Source organism: Rhipicephalus sanguineus, chromosome 2 (assembly GCF_013339695.2).
Source record: "Rhipicephalus sanguineus isolate Rsan-2018 chromosome 2, BIME_Rsan_1.4, whole genome shotgun sequence".
Taxonomy (NCBI): Eukaryota; Metazoa; Arthropoda; class Arachnida; order Ixodida; family Ixodidae; genus Rhipicephalus; species Rhipicephalus sanguineus.
The window spans coordinates 151,995,949-152,018,580 of NC_051177.1; the positions used below are offsets into that span (position 1 = coordinate 151,995,949).

At 44.2% G+C, this 22,632-nt stretch overlaps 1 protein-coding gene across 1 annotated transcript in view; it reads right to left on the reverse strand.

Moving 5' to 3' along the window:
* LOC125757391 (MAM and LDL-receptor class A domain-containing protein 1-like) overlaps positions 1–22,632 on the reverse strand; it is a 52,556-nt gene that overhangs the window by 11,420 nt on the left and 18,504 nt on the right. Inside the window, exons 9-16 of the mRNA XM_049412964.1 lie at positions 21,469–21,693; positions 18,707–18,739; positions 17,249–17,383; positions 16,256–16,394; positions 13,922–14,030; positions 12,242–12,323; positions 8,829–8,954; positions 426–573 (exon numbers count right to left, since the gene is read on the reverse strand). Coding sequence (XP_049268921.1) covers positions 426–573; positions 8,829–8,954; positions 12,242–12,323; positions 13,922–14,030; positions 16,256–16,394; positions 17,249–17,383; positions 18,707–18,739; positions 21,469–21,693 — 997 coding nt within the window. The remainder of the gene's footprint in view (positions 1–425; positions 574–8,828; positions 8,955–12,241; positions 12,324–13,921; positions 14,031–16,255; positions 16,395–17,248; positions 17,384–18,706; positions 18,740–21,468; positions 21,694–22,632) is intronic.

The window sequence follows — 22,632 nt, forward strand, 5'->3', positions numbered from 1 at the left end:
AATTATAATAGCAAATGTCGCAGCCCATCTGCAAGCTGACTGTCTTATATAGGCGAAACATCATGCTTCTTTTTTTCTTTGACATGGGGAGAACGTGAGATTGGTGTCGATGTGGCGCACGAAGGTACATACACCACGAGGACAGTGGCGCTCAAATCGCAGGAGGATACTAAGATGAATACCCAGGCACAGAAAACACAACTATAAGTGGAAAACTGCCACGCAGAAACGTTCTTACGCATCGTGGTTAAGACTATTCAAGAAAATTTAAAATCTGTAACACTAATCAGTTTCAGGGAGCAAGTTGGTGCAAAGCTCGTATCGCTAGTTAAGCTGAGTGTTCATCGCAGCTCTCTGCCTTGGCCTCCTCTGAATGAATGCGTGGAAGACTCTAACGCTCATAGAAAGCAGTACCACTCACTCACCTGTACACGTTGAGCTGACTTGGTGCGCCGCGTCCTCTCCACCAGAATGTGACGCATGTAGCTTCAGTGGGCGGCCGAACTGGCATGAACACTCTGGAGACTGGGTGATGTGAGTCTATTCCCGTCGTGTTCACGTACAGGTACTGGCCTGCAATACACAAGGGAATGGCGGGTTTTACGGATCATAACGACGAAGTCCGTAAAATATCCAAAGCTTGCGGCGCTGCTTGCGCTCAAAGGGAAGCTGTTATTCGGATGAATTCGTGGCTGTTGCTTACTTCCTTAAGTAGGTGTGTAAAATCCATCTTGTCATTGTCAATGATAACCTGAAAACCTCTGGTATTTAAGTGTCGACTCATTGTCCTCCGTTTAAAAATGGAAGTATGATGATGCCGAAATTAAAAATTCGGCAGATCCCACGTACCATGGAAGTCGATGTTATGCGAAGCATGCGGCGGGAAGGTGACTGTGGCGTAATTTTTTTTTACTGAGCGACACGTTACGAAATGATGCTAAAGATTTGTATAAATTTTATACGCACACATATATGCTGAAGAGCCGCATATGTGTTATTAACCAGTTTACAGTTGGGTAACGCTGCCAACGGCAACGTGGGTATTGCCAACACCAGAAGCGGTAAGCTGATATGTATAGTGCTTATACTCGTCCCTTATGACTTATACTTGTGTGCATGTGTGGAAGGGGTTCCTAACAGTTCTTGAACAAGGTCATCATCACTGTGATCAGTGAGAACTAGACGCTGGTCATGACTTGTTATCGGATCCGGTCGCGTGTAGTGAAGTATCATTTATAGTACAGCTGTTAGAAATCGTGGATGCCTCGGTCATTTCGTCGACAAATTGTCTGTCTATAGAGCCGGCGACATGTCGGAATTTGAAGTCACCGATCGTGTTGTTGAGGTTTAGGCCGTTGAAGCTGGTAGGCCTAGATAGGGCTACGTAGACCAATATCAGTGGATGGCGCTTGTCGTATTCGTAGGCTATCTGAGCGTATGTGACCTACGCAGCCTAGTCTACAAAGCGGCTGTCAATCAATCTGTCATCATCCTCACTCAGCATGAGGCCATCGCCCAGCCTCGTAAGAAATGAAGAGGACACTGCGTCATTCTGGTGGGGTAAGTGCACTTTACGCTGCGATGATGGGAATATCGTACGTAACTTTCGTTAATGTATTCCTCCGGGGTCGATCAATGCTTCAATATAGCTTGCTGAATCATAGGAATACAACTGTAATGCTTATTAGACTGCTATAAAAGCGGAGCCAACACTGCAATCACGGACGTTAATCTGATACGACTCCTGTATTGTAGGACTACATATGTAGTGTTTATTGCTTTCTTGTAAAATTAGATACCCAGCACCACAACCACAACTGACGTTGCAGCGACATTACGCCTGCATAGGCTGTTTTTCCAAAACAGTCTGTAGACTTGGCGTGGCTTTGTGGTAGAATACCTGATTGCCACGCAGAATGCTTGGGTTCGATTCCTGCTTGGATCCTGATTTTTATTCTTTCCATTCGACGGGTCAACGCTGCCGATGTCGGTTTTTCTTAGCGCTCTCGCATTTAAATTACTAATGTCTGTTCTCGCCGTTCCGTGGTAGATATAAACTGTCAATCACCTGTGGCGCATACCTGTACACCGCGGCCGTTGGTAAACGGGTGTGTGCCACACGTGTCTGGAGGAAAGGGTTTGGCGACGCACGCGATAGAATTTTCACGCTATTCATGTCATGACCACACAGTCATATTCGTCTGGTCCTCTTACCCTCCCATGCTGATTTTGGTCAACACCAAGTTAAGGAGGCGATCACGAAAGCACCCAGACGTAGGCGGCTAGATAGATAGATAGATAGATACGTAGATAGAAACGCTCAAAGTGCCAGAGGTTCGCTAAGAAATGCTTCGCATTTAATAATGACGAAAGATACATTCAAATTACGCGCCCCAGCAGTTGCTACGCCCTCCCCGTTGTCTACGGCGTGCGTGCGAAAGAGAGGAAGCAAAGCGTCGATGCAGCATGCCAGGATCACCGCTGACAACTCAGGCACGTGCGAACTGCACGGGAGAAGAAAAGAAGAAGAGGTGCCAAACTGTGGCGGAGAAAGGCGTTCCTGCAGGATATACATTACCATTTTTTTTATCTAACTTGTTTGTTTATAAGGCACAAGTTCGCCAAGTTTAAGCTATTAATTAAAGTGTGCTTCTTGACCTTTGCGTGACAATATTTATTCTTTTACGCAAGGGGATATTACAACGAGCCATCCTTATCCTGAAGCGAATGTGTACTAGAGCTCTGCACGGGCTCGGGCCTACCCGGAAACCCGGGCCGGGCTAGGTAAAGTAGTTCTCACGGCGGGCCCGGGCCAGGCTCGGGCCTGAAGCTTCGGGCTTAGGGCCGGGCTCGCGTTTGAGGCGGCGGGCTCGGGTCGGGCCGGGCTTGCAATTTGCTGGGTTCTTAAATGGACACTATAGTGAGGCACTCAATCGGTTTAGACTGATAAAGTGAAGTCTAAGAACTCGAATGTCATTTATTTCCCCAACATAAACTTATTATCAGACGAGAGAATCAAGGCCACAATTCCATTTTATAAATTTTCGCGCCGGAATCTCCGAGCGTGACGCCACGGATTTCAAACTATATTTGTCGTATTTGGGGACATCGACTCTATAAAATTTCCTGCAACTTGGTATGTCAGGTCTATGGCCTCCTCAGAGGTCAATGTACTTCATTTTTAGTTATTAGGAACTACGTAGGACCCATTAGACGCCGTCAGAATCTAAGATGCCATGGTGTCTGCTGCGCGAACTTAAAGGGGTCGTCACCACCCGCAGTTACCTTTCTGCACATTTGCTCACTCACCGAGAGTCTTCCCCGGAGAGCTTGGTGATTTAGGAATTGCTAAAGAGTAATTTACTGATCATAGACAAATTTTTTCTTTCTAGTGCCCTTCATGTTTGTTCCACATACGTTGTGCATACATGCATGTATGTTTCAAATTTTCTCTCGAAATAAACGCTTTTTTTATGTCGGGCAAGCTATTTAGAGAAATTTTATTAGAGACAAGTACTGAATTTCTTTTGCTCCTTGCATATGGGGCTACTTGATTTATCTTAAAAGTAGATATACCAGGCGCTTATATCGTTAAAATGTCGTTATTCTGTGCTTTAATTGTATTCGTTATGATTTCATATCTGAAATGTTATTCTCTAACGCCGTAATAAATGTAATATAATTAATATATACCTGCAACTTATCGCAAGAGCGATCATAGAGCTCCAAAGCGAGGAAACGTTTTTGAAGTTTCCAGCCCTCCACTAAAACAAAAGGACTGCACGGAGTCTCGTTACATAGAATTCCTATACGCCTAGTGCACGCCGACGGAAGCGCCATAGGCGGCGAACTCAGTCATTACTATCGGGAAAGCAAGCAGACGGCCGCCGTGGTTTCCTACGCCGTTGTACGTGTGTTTCCGCGTTGTTCACGTTTCTGTAGTGAAATAAGCAACGTTCGTCGTGTGTGTGGTGGCCGAAACTTCAAGGGATGTCGAATAACAATTGCTGTGGAGTGGAGTGCTCAAACACCTACAAAAACGCGCCCGGAAGACGGTTTTACTCACTTACCGCAAGGCCTCCTGAGCAAGAGCGACGGAAGCAATGAATCACCGCTGTTCATTGGCAAAGACGAGCGGCTTCGTCATTGTGCGGTTTAACACGTCGTTTCTTGTTCTAATGCTTTCGTTCTGCCATATCGGTGCTCGCTGGATGCACTCGATCATGTTGACACTGGTAGACGACAGTTATCAGCCTGAGCATGCGTTGGTTCGGTTCGACCGCCGTGCAGGGCACTTCGCTCAAACGTTCTATATTTCAGAAGTGCTGTAGTTCGGGTGAGTTGGTCATCCATGAACTTAGCTTGTACTAGCGCGGTACATGTACCGCGCTATTACAAGCTAAGTTCTATATTTATTATTTACAGAAACAAATGCAGCAATGGTTGACTTCAGAAAAAACAAGAAGTGATTGAGACGTCACCTTTGTAAACAAAACAAAGCGGATGTTCACCACGAGCTGCACCTCATAGCGGGGTCTTTTTACGCTGGTCTGCTCGACGCACCTTTGATATTCAGCGGCATGACGATTCACTCCACGCGGGCGTTAGTTCTCTTCCGCAGTCGGTCATCACATGTCTGCTCGGCGACCCTCTTCAAAAGTTGTCACTGTCATCTCTCGATACTTTACTCACAACACTAGATCATTAAACAACACGTCTTCTGCGGACAAGCGAACGATGCTATCACTAGCACGATATAACTTCTTCGCCGACTAACTCCTCACTGACTGACTCTCCGCCGCCGCGCGCTCAGGCGCGCTTGCATTGCCTGTATCGGCTCGCGCCTTGGTTCGGGAAGGTGCGTATGATTCGTCTGTGCGTAGCACAGCGAAAGCTAGGAAAATGGCGAGATCCTCTCACCGATTTGTCTGCGGAATCAGACGGCGCCGCTGGCTCTGCTTTGCTTTCTCGAATATCCCGATCTTTCGCGTTCGTTGGCTGTGTCGTTGGCGTCTTCTGCGGAGAGGGTAAGGGGCGCGCTCCCGGCGCCTTTTTTATACTTGTTTTTTCGATGCGCGCGCTCTGTCGCGCATGTACCGTCAGCGCCAGGCTTTCATGCCGTCGTTCGAAATCGGCGACGTGCGCTTAGTTAAGCGCTCGTTTGTAACAAACATCGTGCACAAGTCCACTTTCGTAGAGGCCCGCGCCTTTCCTGCAGCTGCCAGTGCAGAATTAGTTGTCTGGCACCCGCACGAAGGGGAAATAGCAGCCGCGAACTTCATTCATCTCCTCACAGCAAAGCTGTGCAAAGCGCTGTCGTCTGCTCGACTTCCCGCACGTACTGTCGGCGGCGCCCGCTAGGTGGCTATCAGTGGCGCCTCTATAGGCGGTGCACTAGGCGTATACAGAGGCATTCTTTTTCCGTGGCTTCGTCACGGCCCCCAGTGGTCATGTGACGCGAGATGGACGTTAAGAGCCTGCTTGGTGTGCCCAATTTGTTAACATTTGAACTTTTGCCTTTTTCCGCTATATCAGGGGTCTGAAACCCACCTAAGCTAACGGGCCGCATTTAGGAAAATTTACTCCCGCAAGGGCCAGGACAGTAACGCAGCTAAAAGCGCGGGGGGAGGCGGGGTAGAGGGGCTAGGTCGTACCAAATGTCAGCCAACGTTGCCATTTAAAAGAAGAGCTTTCCCATATGTCACATATGGGTCGTTTCTGAAGGGTATTTAGCTGCAGGTTTCCAACAACATACCGATACCTATCTTCAACATTACCAAAATCAGGACGCTGTTTTTGAAATATAGAGTTTTGTTTCACGGTTGGGTATCAACACATGGTGGCCGCGGAGGATGCCTCAGGAGAAAAAATTGGCCGCGTATCTGCGTGATCTGCTGCAAATGCCGTGTAAAGACAATAGAGGAGGCGCTGCGTCTACGCTGCGTTAGAGTTACTGTATATGCTACCTTTAGGTAGCAGAGTTGCGCATAGGTCGGGCTAGCAACGACAGCTATGCCGTGAAGTCGCACTCAGTTTCTGCGGGCGACATACCTACTGTGTCGCCGATTAACCTGTCTGGCGTGTCGAAGACCGGCGATAAACATTGGCTGTCGATGACTAATGTTAATTCAGTTCGCTGCAGCGACGGCTTCGAGAAATACAAAATTTGGCCCGAGCGTCAGCTTCTCCGCAATGCCTGGTTGCTAGCGGCGTTTGGAAGACAGATGCGCAACTCTGCTCCCTAAAGGTAGCATATAGAGTAACTCGACGCTGCGTGAGATATGAGCTTGTGCAGAGGGTTTCCTTCCTCCGTGGCAGAGGGCGTTCGGCGGCGCGCATAGCATGGTATTTTCAGCGCAGCCGCAGCTTAAGAAACTCGGGTCTTTAGAATTATGTAACTATGTATTTTGTATTAAAGGAACACACCACCTAATACTTACCTAGTGATGTTGCGCCTCACATATGCGTAATATTTACTTTTTGATCGACAACGTTCACAAGTATGAACAGCCGTACCAGTTTAAGATGGGTGGGCGGTAAGCAAGTGGTTCAACTTTGGCCGCGTGGCTGAATCGGGTGACAGACAGAGAAACAGAAAGACAGACAGACAGACAGACCAAAATTTCCGCGTTTAAGTTCGCCAAGAAAGACTATCGCCTTTAAAAAGCTTTAGAACTGTCATGCCTGTGTAGCTTAAGAACACACTTATAAAGAAAACGGAAAATTGGGACGAAGACAGTCATGTGCGGGCCACGGGCCTATAGGGAGAGGCCCACGGGCCGCGTGTTTGAGTCCCTTGCACTATACAGGTATATTGTGAGTTACATGACACTGCCACAACAGCGTTGGAATGTGCAGGAATAGCATAGGTTCATACAGCATAAGGCGTGACACAAAATATATTCGCTTGACGAAATATCAGGCTTGAAAAGAGACAATTACGAATTCCGTACTGGGTGATGTCCCTTTACCTCGAACCGTAGACATCCAATGAGTAAGCGTCGAGAAGCTTATTCGCGCCTTTATTACCAAACTGTAACGAACACCAAAAATAGATCGAAACGCTTCGTCCACCTCCTGCCAGTCCTACCCGCGTAGTGCAGTGGTCACCTTCTACCAGTACAACATCGTTAGGAAGGCATGGAGCATTATGATACTCAAGAAAAGAAGAGTGCGGTGCAAGGCGGCATAACATACACTGTTGAAAACTGCATGCAGAAGTCCTCAAAGTGGAGTTTTATAGCTGATACTCAAGAGTGTCACGACGTTCGGGAACGATAGACATGAAGGGATAAGCTACACAGTTACGTTCATTCTGCAGAGGTCCACAAAGACATCCTAAATTTGCTCCTGTGGCGGAGGTTAAGAACAAGGACTGCCGACGCCTTCACATTTCTTAAGACAGATGTGCACCCCTGCGGCTAGCGCATGCAGTGCGAGAAACTTTATTGTCGCAGGATATGTAATACAACTGTGGATGGCGTGCCTAAAGCCGGAATCACTAGATAATTTGATTTTTTGCACAATAACACGTGAAGAAATAAACTATAAAATATGCACAAAAGACTTATGGACTGTATATAGTAGCAGTGGCGTGATATATGAAAAACATGCTACCACTAATACTTTTTTCGTTTTTTCGGCTGCCTATGCGTATTTCTAAAAGTACACGTGGTGCACACGGTTTGTTATAATTTTTATCTAGGTTAGTGTACACACAGCAAGTTAATAAACTTGGCTAATTTTTCCTCCGTCTTGCTGTGGCAAGGTACTACCATGCTGAAGACGAGTTACATATCCAGAAGGGTGCATGATTGGCTTTGTCGTTAGAGCATGTTTTAAGTTTCAGTAAAGAGCACAATGAGAGCGTTGTGTTCTCTGTCTCCTCTGTTTTTATTGCACTTCCCATCGAAACTGAACTCATGCTGCAAATCACTTTCCTTCCTGCAATATCTGCTACAAAGCGCTCTTGATGATCCCCATTGCATTAGCAAAAAAGAAAAAAAGTTATTTTGAACAAACGTTCACTGTACCAAGTATGTCCACTCAACTCTTTCCACCGTGATCGCCTATTTACACGAAATTAGCGTAGGTTAAAGTAGAATTGTTAGCGAAATATTCGCCAACAAAGCGTAGATATTTGCTACTTCAACATTTTGCTGTAGATTCTATGTTTTGGCAACACCATATTATTGGCTCGGGCCTCTGTCGGGCCTGATCTGCCGTCGGGCCGGGCCGGGCCGGGTAGGCGAAATTTTTTCTCGGGTTCGGGCCGGGCTAGGGTCGCGTATTGATTCACTGGGCCGGGCTCGGGCGGGTAAAGTTGAACGAGTTCCGGGCACGGGCCGAAAATCACGGCCCGTGCAGTGTTCTAATGTGTACCACTTGATTGTATACGCTCTTGCTTGTGTGCCCTAAGGCCAAAGACCAAGCTAAAAATGTTGGATACTGCTTTCATGTTAATTATTTCTTTACACGTCTCCCCTTCGCACACACACACACAGCAGTAATGTCAACGTGTGCTATTTCAATTGGAACGTTGGTATAATACTAATAACTAAAGTAAACAATACCGTTCTTAATGTACGTTAAGACTCAATCGCCAAAGCACAGCACTGTTTTATGTCTTCTGAAGTGATGCTGCAGCTACCGCCGTTCCCTCTGCCTAAGCAGTAAACCTATCGGAAATTTTTTTATCGGTCATTAAGACGCATTTACTTAACATAGTGTCTGCTTAATACGATGTCCGGCAATTGCTTTACTAATATACTTAGAGGCCTGCTGATATCTTGCAATGCGAAGTGGAGTTTTTCAGTCTCGAAACTAACCTTTAAGTGTCTTGATTGTGTGGTCAGGGACGCCGATGAGTTTTGCTGTCGTGAGTGTCCAGGAGGCGAAGTTTCCGGCACCTTGATGGATGGGACAGTGGTAGCCAAGCTCGAATGAGCAAAAATCTGAAAGTCGTAGAATAAATCATCATATGTAGGCAGTAGAAAATGTCCCCTCTGTCGCTTGACTCGTTGTATTCTGTAATACGGCGGCTCGCACAAAGATTTTCACTTTATAGAATGTTTTCGTCAGTGTATTACGTTTTTGGTCGTGTGGAATCTATAGGTTGGCAATATGGAATGTTCCAATCTTTTTTAAATAGCGAACTTCTGCGACTTTGAGCGTATCTATCTATCTATCTATCTATCTATCTATCTATCTATCTATCTATCTATCTATCTATCTATCTATCTATCTATCTATCTATCTATCTATCTATCTATCTATCTATCTATCTATCTATCTATCTATCTATCTATCTATCTATCTATCTATCTAGCCACCTACGACTTTGTGCTCTCCTGGCCGTCTCGTTAATCGAATGTATACCAAAATTGGTGTGTCATAACATGGCCTTATTACGAACATAAATGACGCGTCATATCATGAAAATCATGACACGAATGTCATGAACAGCATGATTTACATTCCACGGCCTTAAGCTCTTGCGGCCATTCTGTTAATTTCATATATACCAAAATTGGTACGGCGTGACAAGAGTTCATGACGAACAAAATGACAGGTCCTAACATGCAAATCATGACGCGCATGTCATGTGCAGCATGACTTACATGCCATGGTCTCGGGGCGCTCGCGGCCGTTTAAATGAAGGAATATATACGAAAACTGGTATGACGAGACATATCTGTATGACGAACATAACTGACACGTGGTAATATGAAAATCATGACACGCATGTCATGTACGACATGATTTACATGCCACGCTCATGGCGCGCTCGCGGTCGTTTCGCTAAATTGATATAAACCAAAATTGGTATTGTGCGATATGACTGTATGAAGAACATGAATGACAGGTGCTAGCATGAAAACCACGACATCCATGACATCACGTCATGATTTACATGCGACACTCATGGTGCATGCGCGGCCGTTTCGCTTGCATGATATACACCAAAATTGGTATTGCGTGACACGACCGTATGACGAACGTAAGTGAGAGATGGTAACATGAAAATCATGACATGCAAGTCATGTACGACCTGATTTACATGCCACGCTCATGGTGCGCTAGCGGCCGTTTCAGTAGATTGATATACACCAAAATTGATATTGCGCGAAGTGACTGAATGAAGAACATGAATAACAGTTGGTAAGATGAAAACCATGACATGCATGTCATGTATGTCATGATTTACATGCCACGCTCATGATGCACTCGCGGCCGCTTCGCTAGCTTGATGGACACCAAAATTGGTATTGCGCGAAGCGACTGTATGACGAACGTAAATGAGACGTGTAACATAAAAATCATGACATGTACGACCTGTACGACATGATTTACATGCCATGCTCATGGCGCACTCGTGGCCGTTTCGCTTGCTTGATATACACCAAAATTGGTATTGCGTGACGCGACTGCATGGCGAACATAAATGAGAGGTGGTAACATGAAAATCATGACATGCAGGTCATGTACGACATGATTTACAAGCCACACTCATGATACATTTGCGGCCGTTTTCCTACAGCTTTATATATGCCAAAATTTGTATTGCCCGATGCGACTGTACGACGAACGTGAATAACAGGTGGTAACATGAAAACCGTGAAATGACGTCATGTATGTCATAATTTACATGCCGCGCTCATGGTGCATTCGCGGCCGTTTCGCTAGCTTGATATACACCAAAACTGGTATTGCGCGATGTGACTGTATGATGAACATTAGTGACAGGTGGTAACATAAAAAACCATGATATGCATGTCATGTATGGCATGATTTACATGCTATACTCATGGTGCACTCGCCGCCATTTCGCTCGTTTGATATACACTAAAATTGGTATTGTGCGATGTGACTGTATGACGAACATAAATGAGAGGTCTTAACATGCGAATCGTGTTATGCATGTCATGTACGGTATGATTTACATGCCACTGTCATGGTGCTCTTCCGGCCGTTTTCTTAACGTGGTATATACCAAAATTGGTACGGCATGACACGAGTACGTGATGAACATAAACGACAGGTCATGCATTTATATACCAGAATAATACGCGTTTCATTGGCATGGTGTACACTAGATTGTGCATGCATGCGTGCATGGCAAACATGCGATATATGGTGGACTAGATGCCATGGCATGAATGATTTCATTTGGCTCAAAGACAAACAAGGCGATGTATGCAGCTCTTTGCTGGCTGCTTCGCATTACATCGATTCCCACAGTGCGTGGGATCTGCAGGATTTTTTTATAGGTTTCTGTCTGCTGTAATTCGCATTTTTATATTGAGAACTGCTCACGTAAAGCTTCTGTAATCGGAACTCTGGCGCTCAAATAAGAGGGATAGCGGGTCAACCACTTAATAAAACTTCGTTGCTTGGAACCGACTCGCAACGGTTCAGTGTTGTTTACACAGACAAACTAAAACGTTTCGAAATGTGCGATGCGGATGTTTCATGTTTATTTAGATGTTACATGAACGTTTGCATGATTACTGATGTCGTCGATGAAAGATTATCGTTGGATCTAACGTTACAGCTCCGTGGCTTGTTTACATCAGGTTAAAAAAAGCATCACGGCCATCCTTGAGATTGCAAGTCACAAAGACGAAATGTCAGTTCAGAGGTTTGAGGACTTCTGGTTATATGAAACCTTCATCTACCCGACAAGTCCGGTCGCGTTACAATCAGCACTCGTTTACGTCTTCCAAAGTGTGTGCTTTTAGGCGTTTCAGATGAAGTAAATATTGTACGTCTCAAAGAAGCCACATGTAGGTAGTCGCAGTGAAAAGCGCAGTAAGAATTTATATGTTGTATCACTAAGAGGGAAGTAAAACTTAGATTTATCATCAAGGAAGATAACACGTGCAGACACGGACAAATGAGAAGAGAATGAGACAAAAAAAAAACGTTGACTATCGTTTCAATAACCACCCAGTAGCGGAAAAGAATGTTGAAGCATAACATGTCTGCAGATGCTTAGGAGTGACAGCGCCATCCACCAAACAGGCAAGCATGCGGATCTATGCGATGGACAAACTTGCGTCCGCGTCTGCAAACGTAACCCTCTTACAGAATGAATCTCTACCAACTAGGTAGCTCAATATTCCGCCCTTGAAGCTGCAAACATGAAAAATTATCTTTTCGAAAAAAAGAAGCGAAGTAATATGGCAGCGCTAGGTATTGTGTTTGCGTAGATGATGATGAAAGTTTTATAGACGCTTACCTCTGGCGGGACATTCTCCAGCAGTCACTTCCAAGTCATCGAGGGCAATCAGGCCTTTTTCTATGTGAACTTTAATGACCAACTTGGAGTATCACCGGAAAGGACAACAGAGGTAATGAAATAGAATGAGACTTGTTATACGTTCATTTGTTGTTGAGACTTGTTATACGTTCTTGTTATACGTTCATGCCCCCTCTCATTTATTGAGCCCCACTCAATATAGTAATGCGATTGTGAACAGAAACGTTATAAATTTTCTCTGTGGTGGTCCAACGATGGTTTCCGAGAACATTCAGTTCTTCGAAAGGTAGTTTAGAATAAGTTCATTCTCAGAATAAAAACCTGCATGTACACGCTGAGTCAGGCTACAGCACGTGACAAATCAGTCCTGCAGAAACCCGCAAGGTGGAGCGAGGGTTATGAAGGGAAAACTTGTGAACACTCACTCGTAGCATTTTGTAAATTAATTGAGCGGCCAAACAGTAGGAGCAAAGTTGAAGAAATTGTTTGTCCACTCAATCAATTTACAAAATGTTGCACTAACTGGCCCAGCATACCGCCATCTTGAACTCGTTTGTGGCCTGGTGGTACAAATATTCCGTTCGAGGCGCCAGGCAGAGGGTCACTTCACGCCATTATTTCCAGACATTTTTGCGACCCTCTCAAATGTATTCGAAATAAATCGTGCTGATTTATTTTATTGAAAGTAGTGAACTGCCAGAATATTTCAAAGATAACATTTTTTTGTCACGTGCGAGCCTTCCGAATTTCGCGTACTGCCGTCTGAGTGATGTTTTTGTCAGAAAATTTATTCTAGGAATGTCGTTTCTCGTCTCAATATCGAATTCGGTTTACAAAATAAGCAAAGGTGTTTGTGTAAGGTGTTCGCAGTTCAATAATATTACTGCGACTTTTCTGCCACATAGGCATCCAGACATCTTGTCATATTCTTCTATGTTTGCATTGTTCTCTTCTAATACTGCGCTATGTATTAATATCTGAGTTATCAATACTCACTCCACGGAAGGCATATCTTCCGTTAAATATATTTTCAGACAACAGAAGCTTCTAAATATTATGAGGAAAAATGACGAATTTCAGGAAATCTTAATTTTGGTCCACATTAAGACGCAATTTGCACCCTGTGGTACTCCAATTAAAAATCACCTATACACTTCAATCGAAAGCAAATGCATAGTTATTTCTTCTAGGAACAAAAATAACGAAGAAAATTATTTTCTTCCCAAAATCAGAAGAAATGAAATGATAAAATTTGATATATAAGACGAACTATTTATTTGCTTTCAACTGAGGTATAAAGCTTATTCGTTCCTTTTTACTAGGTTCACCAAAGGCTGCTCATTGTGGCTTTTATTTCCTGGTAATCCTCGTCACCAAGTTGCAAATAAATCTAAATAAATTCAATTTAGTGCTTCAATTTGCCAGAATAATAGCCTCTATAAATTCATATACGGCTATGGCCCACTATTAGGAAACATGCGATTATGAATTTTTGTGATCAAATTTGATTCTAGTGAAGAAAATGGTAGATTCGTATTCGAAATTTCGAATATCCGCACACCCCTAGTAACAACGAATACCAGAGACCCAAAAAGTTGGCGCGAGTTGTCCCGCGCGAACTTTTTGATACTTGATACCTGATAAAAATGAAAATGATACCTGATATTTGTCCAAACTTGTCGTGAAATCGACGAGATCATGATTCCATCTGTGGTTAGTTCTCGTCGTGAAGCTGTAAAGGCGCGCTCCATCGAGGCGCACGTCCCCACTGCGACAAAAAAAAATATGTTTTAGAACTTCGCCTACGCACGAAGAGAGAAACCCTACTTGACACCCAATACTGAGCTATGTTCTTATAGTGCGTGAAACAATTATGAAATGTATGCCGCAAGAAAACGTGGCACGAGAAATTTCCATTGTCTTCAAGCACGCCAAACGAAATGTCCAAGCTAGCTGAAAATGATCGATTGAGAATTATAGGAATGCTAACGTAGATAGTGTCCGGTGTATCCTGTATGAGGTCTTTGAACAGTAGCTTCGCTTGTGCGACTCTTGTCCAATTAACTTAGCACAGCGGCAAAAAACTTAACAAGACACCCAAGCTCGTTTATTTTTACGGTAATCTGAATGCAGCACGTCCCCAGGCCACCCTGGTGTAAGGTTACCTGTGATCTTGCGCTTTGACGTCACAGCACTTGTACCCTCTCGCTTTGCAGATAGGGAGGCGCAGTTTTGGATTTTGTTAATTCCAAGCCACTGAGAGTTCTGATGGGGAAGACTAACTAAGCAATCTAGAGAGACCTGGTTCTAGAATAGGGCTTACTGGACCAATAAATATTTTAAATAGACCTCCATTTCAACACAAGCTTCGTTAAGCGATCTACATGCCTTCCAAGTGGATGTAAAAGAGAAATAATTTTAGATTAGCATCTCTAATTGCACATACGTAGTTTTATATTGTATTGTGCAATTGTTTACCCTACTTTTCATCTCAGAGGCCATGTTTATCCATATTCATTTGCATAATGGTACTTAGGGTGATTAAAACATAGCAAAATGCCTTGAAACAACGCGGTACTTCGCAGACTGCATCGCACCAAGGAGATGCGAAGCAACTTCCTCAGAAATGAGGCAATTATGCCTTTGTGCATATAGGAAATCAGCTCTTACATTGGTCCCAATCAGCATGGTTGGTGAGACATAGTTTACGGAAAATGTACACAATGTTCTCAGAAAAGGAATCACTAGAACAATTGTGTTCAATACTTTCGTGGTTGCAAGTCAGTTTGCTGGAATCCCGCAAGGTCGCAGGGGGGTTAAAAATAGAAATGGACAACCACCAATTTGTAGCACGTTGCCACAAGAAAATCTACATGGATTTCTCAAAAATGAAGCTTTTTAGATGCCGAAAAATTCGACCTGGCCCGGGCATCGAACCCAGGATCCACACCTTTCCGGGGTGGTCGCTCTACCAACTGAGCTGACCAGGAAGCTAGCAATCGGCAATGCGAGGGCGAATTCATCGAGACCTTGCGGAATTTCCCAGAACTGACTTGCAATAATGCGTGTCCATGTGTTTCGAGTTATCGATAATTCGCCCTCGCACTGCCGATTGCTAGCTTCCAGGTTACCTCAATTGATAGAGTGACCGCCCCGAAAAGGCGTTGATCACGGGTTCGATCCCCGGGCCAGGACAATTTTTTCGACAAGAAGCTTTCTTTCTGAGAAATCCGTATGGGTTTCCTTGCGGCTACGAGTTATAAACGGGTGGTTGTCAATTTATCTTTCTTGATTTTCCCAGTTCTGAGAAAAAAAATGTTTCGCAACAACGACCGTGCGCTGCCAGAAACAAATCCTATACTGCCCTCTTTAAGTAATCGTAAAGTATCTTCCCTTAATGCTGCGGGAACAACTTTCGCGTCAGTCAAGTATAAGCGAAGTCATCTCCTCAGGCTCCTGCTTTCTCTCTCCTGTCATTGCCTGGCAGCTACACCAAATGAAAAGGGGATAACCAACTACTGACTCATGGCTTCGTGACCACCTTTGAAAAACAGCTAGTTTTTTGTTGTTGTTTTTATTAGGAAAAATTCCCAGCCAACTGTCGTACGCAACCTTGAATACCAAAATCATTCCATTATTCTGGAACTCAACGTACTTCCAAGTAGAAAACCGGAAAATCCGCCTACATATAACTCTTAGTAAAAAGTATTATTTTTTTGCTAATTGAATTGTTCCCAGTTATTTGTCATCATCTTATAGAGTTCTGAGAAGAGTAAGCTATATTTCAAAAAAAATAATGTAGCAAATCAACAATAGCAAGTAATTAAATGGGTAAAAGAAATACGTGAAAGCTTTAAAACAAGTGTTTGGAGCATTTCAAACCTCAGCAGAATAAAACCCATTACCTCAGACACAAACACTGCTTCGCTATACGCCGACATGAATGGGCCTGAAATGCATGAAAAGTTCTATGTTTCGTCCTGTATTACTTACGCGGCTCGTTTTTCGTGGTCAGCGAAATGCCAAAAGCTCAAGCAGGCTCCGTTGGTGGCATTGACGTTAAGATCCGGGCTTTTAAGCGATCCCGTTCCATACCACATGTCTTTGTCATTCGACACGTATATAAAACGACCTGTCAAGAGACGTGCAAAAACGTTAATATTAGGCTCTTCATTTCTTGCAGCAATAATTGATAATTTTTGGATTGAATGTGGTTAGCTTTAGACACTGCGAGCAGGCTCGGTGCCAATATGTTCAATATTTCGCACCAGCGTTCGGAGGTGTGCTTGATGTTGTTCGAGAACAACTTAAGTCGTGTTTCGTGGTCTAGAATTAGCAACATTTGCTCGTTGTGATATTTGTCAGTCAATAGCATTGGCAACAGACTGCGACACAGACATAAAGTTCTTCCTCCGATCGACACTTGCCTTACCGGGTCAACTGTGATGAAAGTACTTTACAGCCCTTCGGAAATGAAGCGATCCCAACAAGAATCTTGATTTTCCATAGCAGGTATAGAAAAATATAAGGCAACCGTTACTGCTCACGGCTATTTATTGTAACTTCATCAGTAAAACGAAAAACAAATTCATTGCGAACGTATTTTAGAGCCAGTACTCTTCGACATGTTTCCGCTGAGTTCACTTGCAATCATCTGAATTTGATCGTCATCGTCCTTTAATGTGATCCCAATTCTTCAAGCAGTGTGATCTTACCGTTCTCTAGAATGATGTGGCTATTACGTTTCCGGTTTCTACACTTACACGGCAATCAATATAAGCGCTTAAGAACAACACTGGCGAGGAGAGAATGTATTCGAACGACGAATATAACCAGCTCAAACGCTCTTTTTTTTACATACCTTCATTAGTATTTCCGCTTTTAAACTAGGCAGCTACAAATACTAGCAAACGTATACAGCACATATTGTGGTATCTGCATGGTAACTACGAGATGCATATTAAACATGATCTCGCAACAAGTTACCTTTGTAAGCTGCCAAAGTGTGGTCGAAGCGTGGATTCGTGGGAACTTTATTTGCGGGATCGTTCACGGTCCACGTAAGCGTGCCTCCGCTCGGATCCCAACCACACATGGTGCCATTATCGAACGTGCATCGAGCTGAAATATCGACCAGGCATCACGTGAATCACACACGCAGTGAAAAAAATGCTCAATTTCATGTTTGCTGTTGCGCCTCCATAAGCCTGCACATTTTTTCGCATCCTCAGAAGAAAAGACTAGCCATTTCAAAAGATTACTGTTTTTTGTCATCGATACATTTGTGTCATATCGCTTTGCATCGCCCTGCATTTTAAACCAAGCGTTGCCCTCTGCTGCAACTACCACCACTTGCGTGTACGGAGGGCGGGGAGGGGGAGGAGAAACTGGCGTGTGGTCTACGCAGGCTATATGCAGTAAGACGAATACTTGCGCTCTTTCTGTCGACCTCGTTTCTTCCTGTGTTCTTCCGACTCTTTAAACAACGATTCCAATCAAAGAATAACACCTTTATATCGTTCTTAGGACAGTTAGGGTGGATAACTGGGCATGTTGGTTTAGCGTGATCCGAGGTGTAAGGTGCGAATGCAATGGCTGACAAGGAATCTCTGTCTATAGCTCCATGTGCATCGTCGTCTTCGCGCCTTTCACCTCGGGCCCTATGTCATTTGTTGCCTTCGAGCAGCTGCGTCAGAGGAATCGCCGCAAAACACTTCATGCTGAGCCGAAACCACTCAGTGGAAATCCATGCCCGTAGCACATTCATGCTTGGAGCTCAAATATACGGTGAGAGAGGGAGAGAAAACACACTCTGTATATTCGAGAACTTGCAAGTACCCCTACTCGAGACTCTCGCTGGTCGGATTATTCAGCGCTGTGCTTAAGAAAGCTACGTGCTACTGTGCACTGCTAAGGCCACACAGTCGAGAATTAGAGAGAAATTAGGGGTATTGATACATGAATGTAGCGATGAACGGCAAAAAAGGATATGTGAGTAATTATGGTAGCCAGTACAAGATGGGCATTGAATTAAATTAAATTTGGTTTTCCTTTTTAATACAGAGTTTGCGCACGCTAAGTGAACCGATAGCCATAAGCGAGTTTGGGTACGAAAAAATATTTTTTTTACTGTGGCCCTTCGGACAGGCACGCAGTCTGAAGTCTTAAAATGTGTAATATTCATATTATACCTAATAAATTAAACATTGCAGCAAATATTCGATCACATCAATATACGCACAATAAACAAATGCTTTCACAAGGAACGGCGGAGACTCATCCAACAATTCGCTCAGAATGCGAGGTTCAACGGGAAAAGTGTAACATGTGTGTTTGGGCGCGGCGAAAGAAGGCGCCATGGTAACAAGGCAGGAATGAATGGGAGGACGGAGTACGTGACACACGAAAAGATAACGTTAAGGAGAAGGAGGCAGCCGCACTTACTTGCGGTGTCCAAACCTTCTTTTGTGTCGTTGTCTGAAAAAGAAAGGCAAATAGATGTTAAAAAAATTGATCCAAAGCTGCGGCACTTTCGTTCACTGTGGCAACGTCCAGGGTTTCTTCTTCAACGATTTCATATGTATGTTTTTTATATGGTGTAGTGTTGCCAAAAGAGGAAAAGCTCAACCTCTTCCCATATGTGAATTTTTCCCCGCTGAGCTATAATGTAAAGATAACGAGGACATAAGAAAGCAGCGTTACTTTCTGAATTGTTGGTTTATGCGTCAATTCAAATGATACTGCTAGGAGGATTATTTTTATTTTAGTTATTTTTCCTAAAGGTTAACGCAAACTTTAGAATTAGAGTGACGTTGCTATGCCTTCTTGATATCGGTAGTGCGAGTGCAGCGCACAGTCCGTCAAATGGCGTGTCTTCAGATATGGCCAGTGCTGTTGGCTGTAAGAATGTCGAAGCTATTACGTAGACGCATCGGTAATACTCGGTTCGATTGAATAGGTAGTGGATACATGCCATAATTATGCTATTTACTGTTGGAGCCTCCTTAGCAATGCCCCTGTTGAGCTGTTAGCTGTACAGTTCTTGTGGAGCTAGCTCACTAAACGAAGCTATATGCAAGCGTAATGAATTTAAGGATTGCCTACGCACACGTCTGAGCGCACCAAGACCGTAAACAAGCTAACCTTATCTAAGTATCACTGGGCGCTCGCTAATACTAGTGGTTTCCGGCGGTTAATATCTAATGCACAAGTGAGTAACGACGTCTGAAACGTCACCGAAGTAGCTCCGGAATATACCAGCGTTGTGAGACGCCTGGAAGTTGCCAGGGTGCTCCTCCTTCCACCAAGTAGGGGCTTACGTCGAGTGTTGCGTCTTGCTTGGTCCTCGTACCAGAGACGCAAGTTTCCTATTTACCATAAAAAAGGGAGGGCGGAATATCGAGCCGGTGTCCACTTGGAGGAGTCCAGACGGACTAACTGGCAATGAGAGAGGTACACAAGGTTCCTCTGACCTCATTTTGATCACAGTATGAAAGCTCGTTCTCCCGAAGTTCATTCCGCAGTACGCAACAAAATGAACCGGCTAATAAGAACTGGTAATGCATGCAGAGCTTGGACGGGGTGGGCCAACGGGAAAAGCGGAGGGCGAGGCGCTTCCTCTAAAGTTCTGGCAGAAAGCGGGGGGTAGGGGGGGGGGGGGGGCGTTGGGGTCTAGGTGGGTGAAGGCGAAGCGCAACGTTTCCTGCGTGCACCCACTCCCCCGCTCTTCTAACTAAAATCACTCACTGTACGTATGTATGCACTGAAACATAGCGCGACGAGGTATCCTGAAACGCTAAACCTTGCTTTCACTGACCATACTTTGCTCCTTGGATGCCAGCGACGCAATTTATGAGCTGGTTTATGCGCCCATATTTACTCGTTTGATTAAACACATGGATTTTGCTCAGTAGTCAATAACATGCCATGAACTTTGTACTGTAGTGGTCTTGAGGAAAACGTATAATGAACCTAACTTATTTGGGAAACCCAGCAACGTTTTCTCGGAATGATTCGGACTGACTTTAAGCCGATATGAAAGAGACCTCTAAATAAGGAAGTCCATCATTTGCTATAGACGTGGGCCAATGATCATACGTGGAAACGAAAGTGATTTTGCTTGGTAGCGTCGCTTGTAACTTGGGCCCTTTTTTAGGTGTCCGGTGGTTGGCTATGCATTTGTAGTTGCTTTTAAAGCTCATTAAGCATGAACGTTAACTGCTGTGGTGGTTTATGGTCCATGGTGCTGCAATGTTAAGCAAACGATCGCGGAATCAAATGCCGGCCATGGCGGACACATTCCGCAGTCCGCATTTCGACCACAAATCATGTGCCTGCTGCACCTTCAGGAACCCCAGGTGATAGAAAATACCAAATCCTCCAATACTGCAGGGCTGATAACGAGATGACCACGTTTTGGTACAGAAAAACCCAATAACTTATATTTTTTCTATTGAATATCGAACCTTACGGTTAGGTGTCAGCTCGCCTGCAGCATATAGTCTTCTAATATAAGATATATAAAATGAAAACACTACTTTGGAGTCAAAATGTTGTCCAATGTTTGCAATTTATGGGAAAACTGCAGCGTGCGTAAACTGCAGTACTTTCACATGCAACGTGTTTTAGCATGTGACGCCAGCACTAGACACATGAAGATATACGTGACGCCTGAAGATATCGCATAGCAAAAGAAATTTGCTTTTGCGTCCATATTCACACCAATTATTATAATGTCAGTAATGGGGGTACCAAAACGTTCCCTTCTTCCTGCTAAATTGCAATTAAGCAGAAAGAAGTCATCTAATAAGGTTATTTGAGTGACTTATCGAATACAAATAATTGCCACTACGAAGTGGATTCAAATACTGTTCTATCTTTTAGCAACGCACTAACTAGTTTGCGCAAGAAAAATTGCCACAAGTTAACAACACCAATGCTGAATATTTTGCCCGCAGAGACTTTTATTTCTCTGGCGAGTTGGTCATTTAATCTGCAGAGGCGCGTGAAAATATGCAGAATTACTGATGTACCCACGAAGCATTTATGCGATAACACGTGTTTGCATCGTACATTTTTTAATCACGCTCAATTCCACAAGTGCAATACATCTGACCTGCCTGTCTTTGTACCCTCTGCAGAGAAATAAAAACGGATCGCAGCGAGGAAACTTATAAATGCAGCTGTAAAGAGACTCATCACAATACCTGGTGAGGACCTCATGACATCAATTCTCCATATACCGAATGCTCCATCCGGTCCATCTCCACGAGTCACTTGTACGGCGAGTTGACAGTTCGTGCCTTGTCTCAGTGTCACCTGTAATGTCGCCCACTCGTCCACTTGGGGCAACTCAAGAGATTGCTGTACTTCGCTTTTGTCCGACGTGTCGTCCTTGTAGCAGAAAATTGAAAGATTCGCCACGATAACATCTGTGACAGAAAAAAGTAACCATGCTTTCTGGAATAAGTTTTTTTAAGGAGAAAGCCCGAAGTGTCTGGTTGCACGGGCCCTTAAACGAAACACGACAGGCAAAAGAAGCGGTACAATAACCCACGTGATACACGTCACTAATAACGTCATGCAGTGACATCATCAGATGGAATCGTCATCTGCGTCAAAGGTTGGCCGATTCCGGAATAAGGTACAACACCAAGTGAGGCACCATAATCTTCGGGAGGGCTGGGCAGCACAATCTACTGCGAACGTCAAGTTAATTTAATACGTTTCTCTCATACTGCGGCTAGTTAATTCTTGCAAGAAGTCACATCTCCGATTGCTTAGCTCAATGCATTGACGGGTTCGAGGCATGCTTTCGCGTTCAAGCGTTACAGAGAGTAGAGTATACCAAGCTGCCGAACACTTACTTGACCCATGTCCTAAAGGGGTACTGACACCCTTTTCTAAGGCGAGTTTACTCTGCTATACAAATCTCCTGTGTGCAGAGATGGCCCTGAGCAAGTGTAAAGCTCAGCAAATGGTGATGGGATATTTTAATTTGATATTAAAGTCAATTTTTCTATGGCGCACCTACTGGCATCGACACTAGCTTGACGGCAGGCTACAGTACAAATTCTGGTGTCTTCACTCAGCAGTCTGGCTAGTTGTGATGACGTTAGGTACCAAAACTTCCAAGATGGATCTTGTGCATCATAAAAGCTTTCCAAATGGCCGCTTGTGCGTCACCAACGGAGCCACTGTGCGGAGCGGCCGTGAAAACGTCACTATACATTGTGCGAGCACGTGACGAGAAGCTCATGCCGTGTAGTGACGTCAGGGTACAGTAGGAACCGATACTAGCTTTTAAAGACATACTGTATTTACTTTTTCAGGGCGCACTCGCGCATAGCACTTTTCTTGGCTCTTGAGCA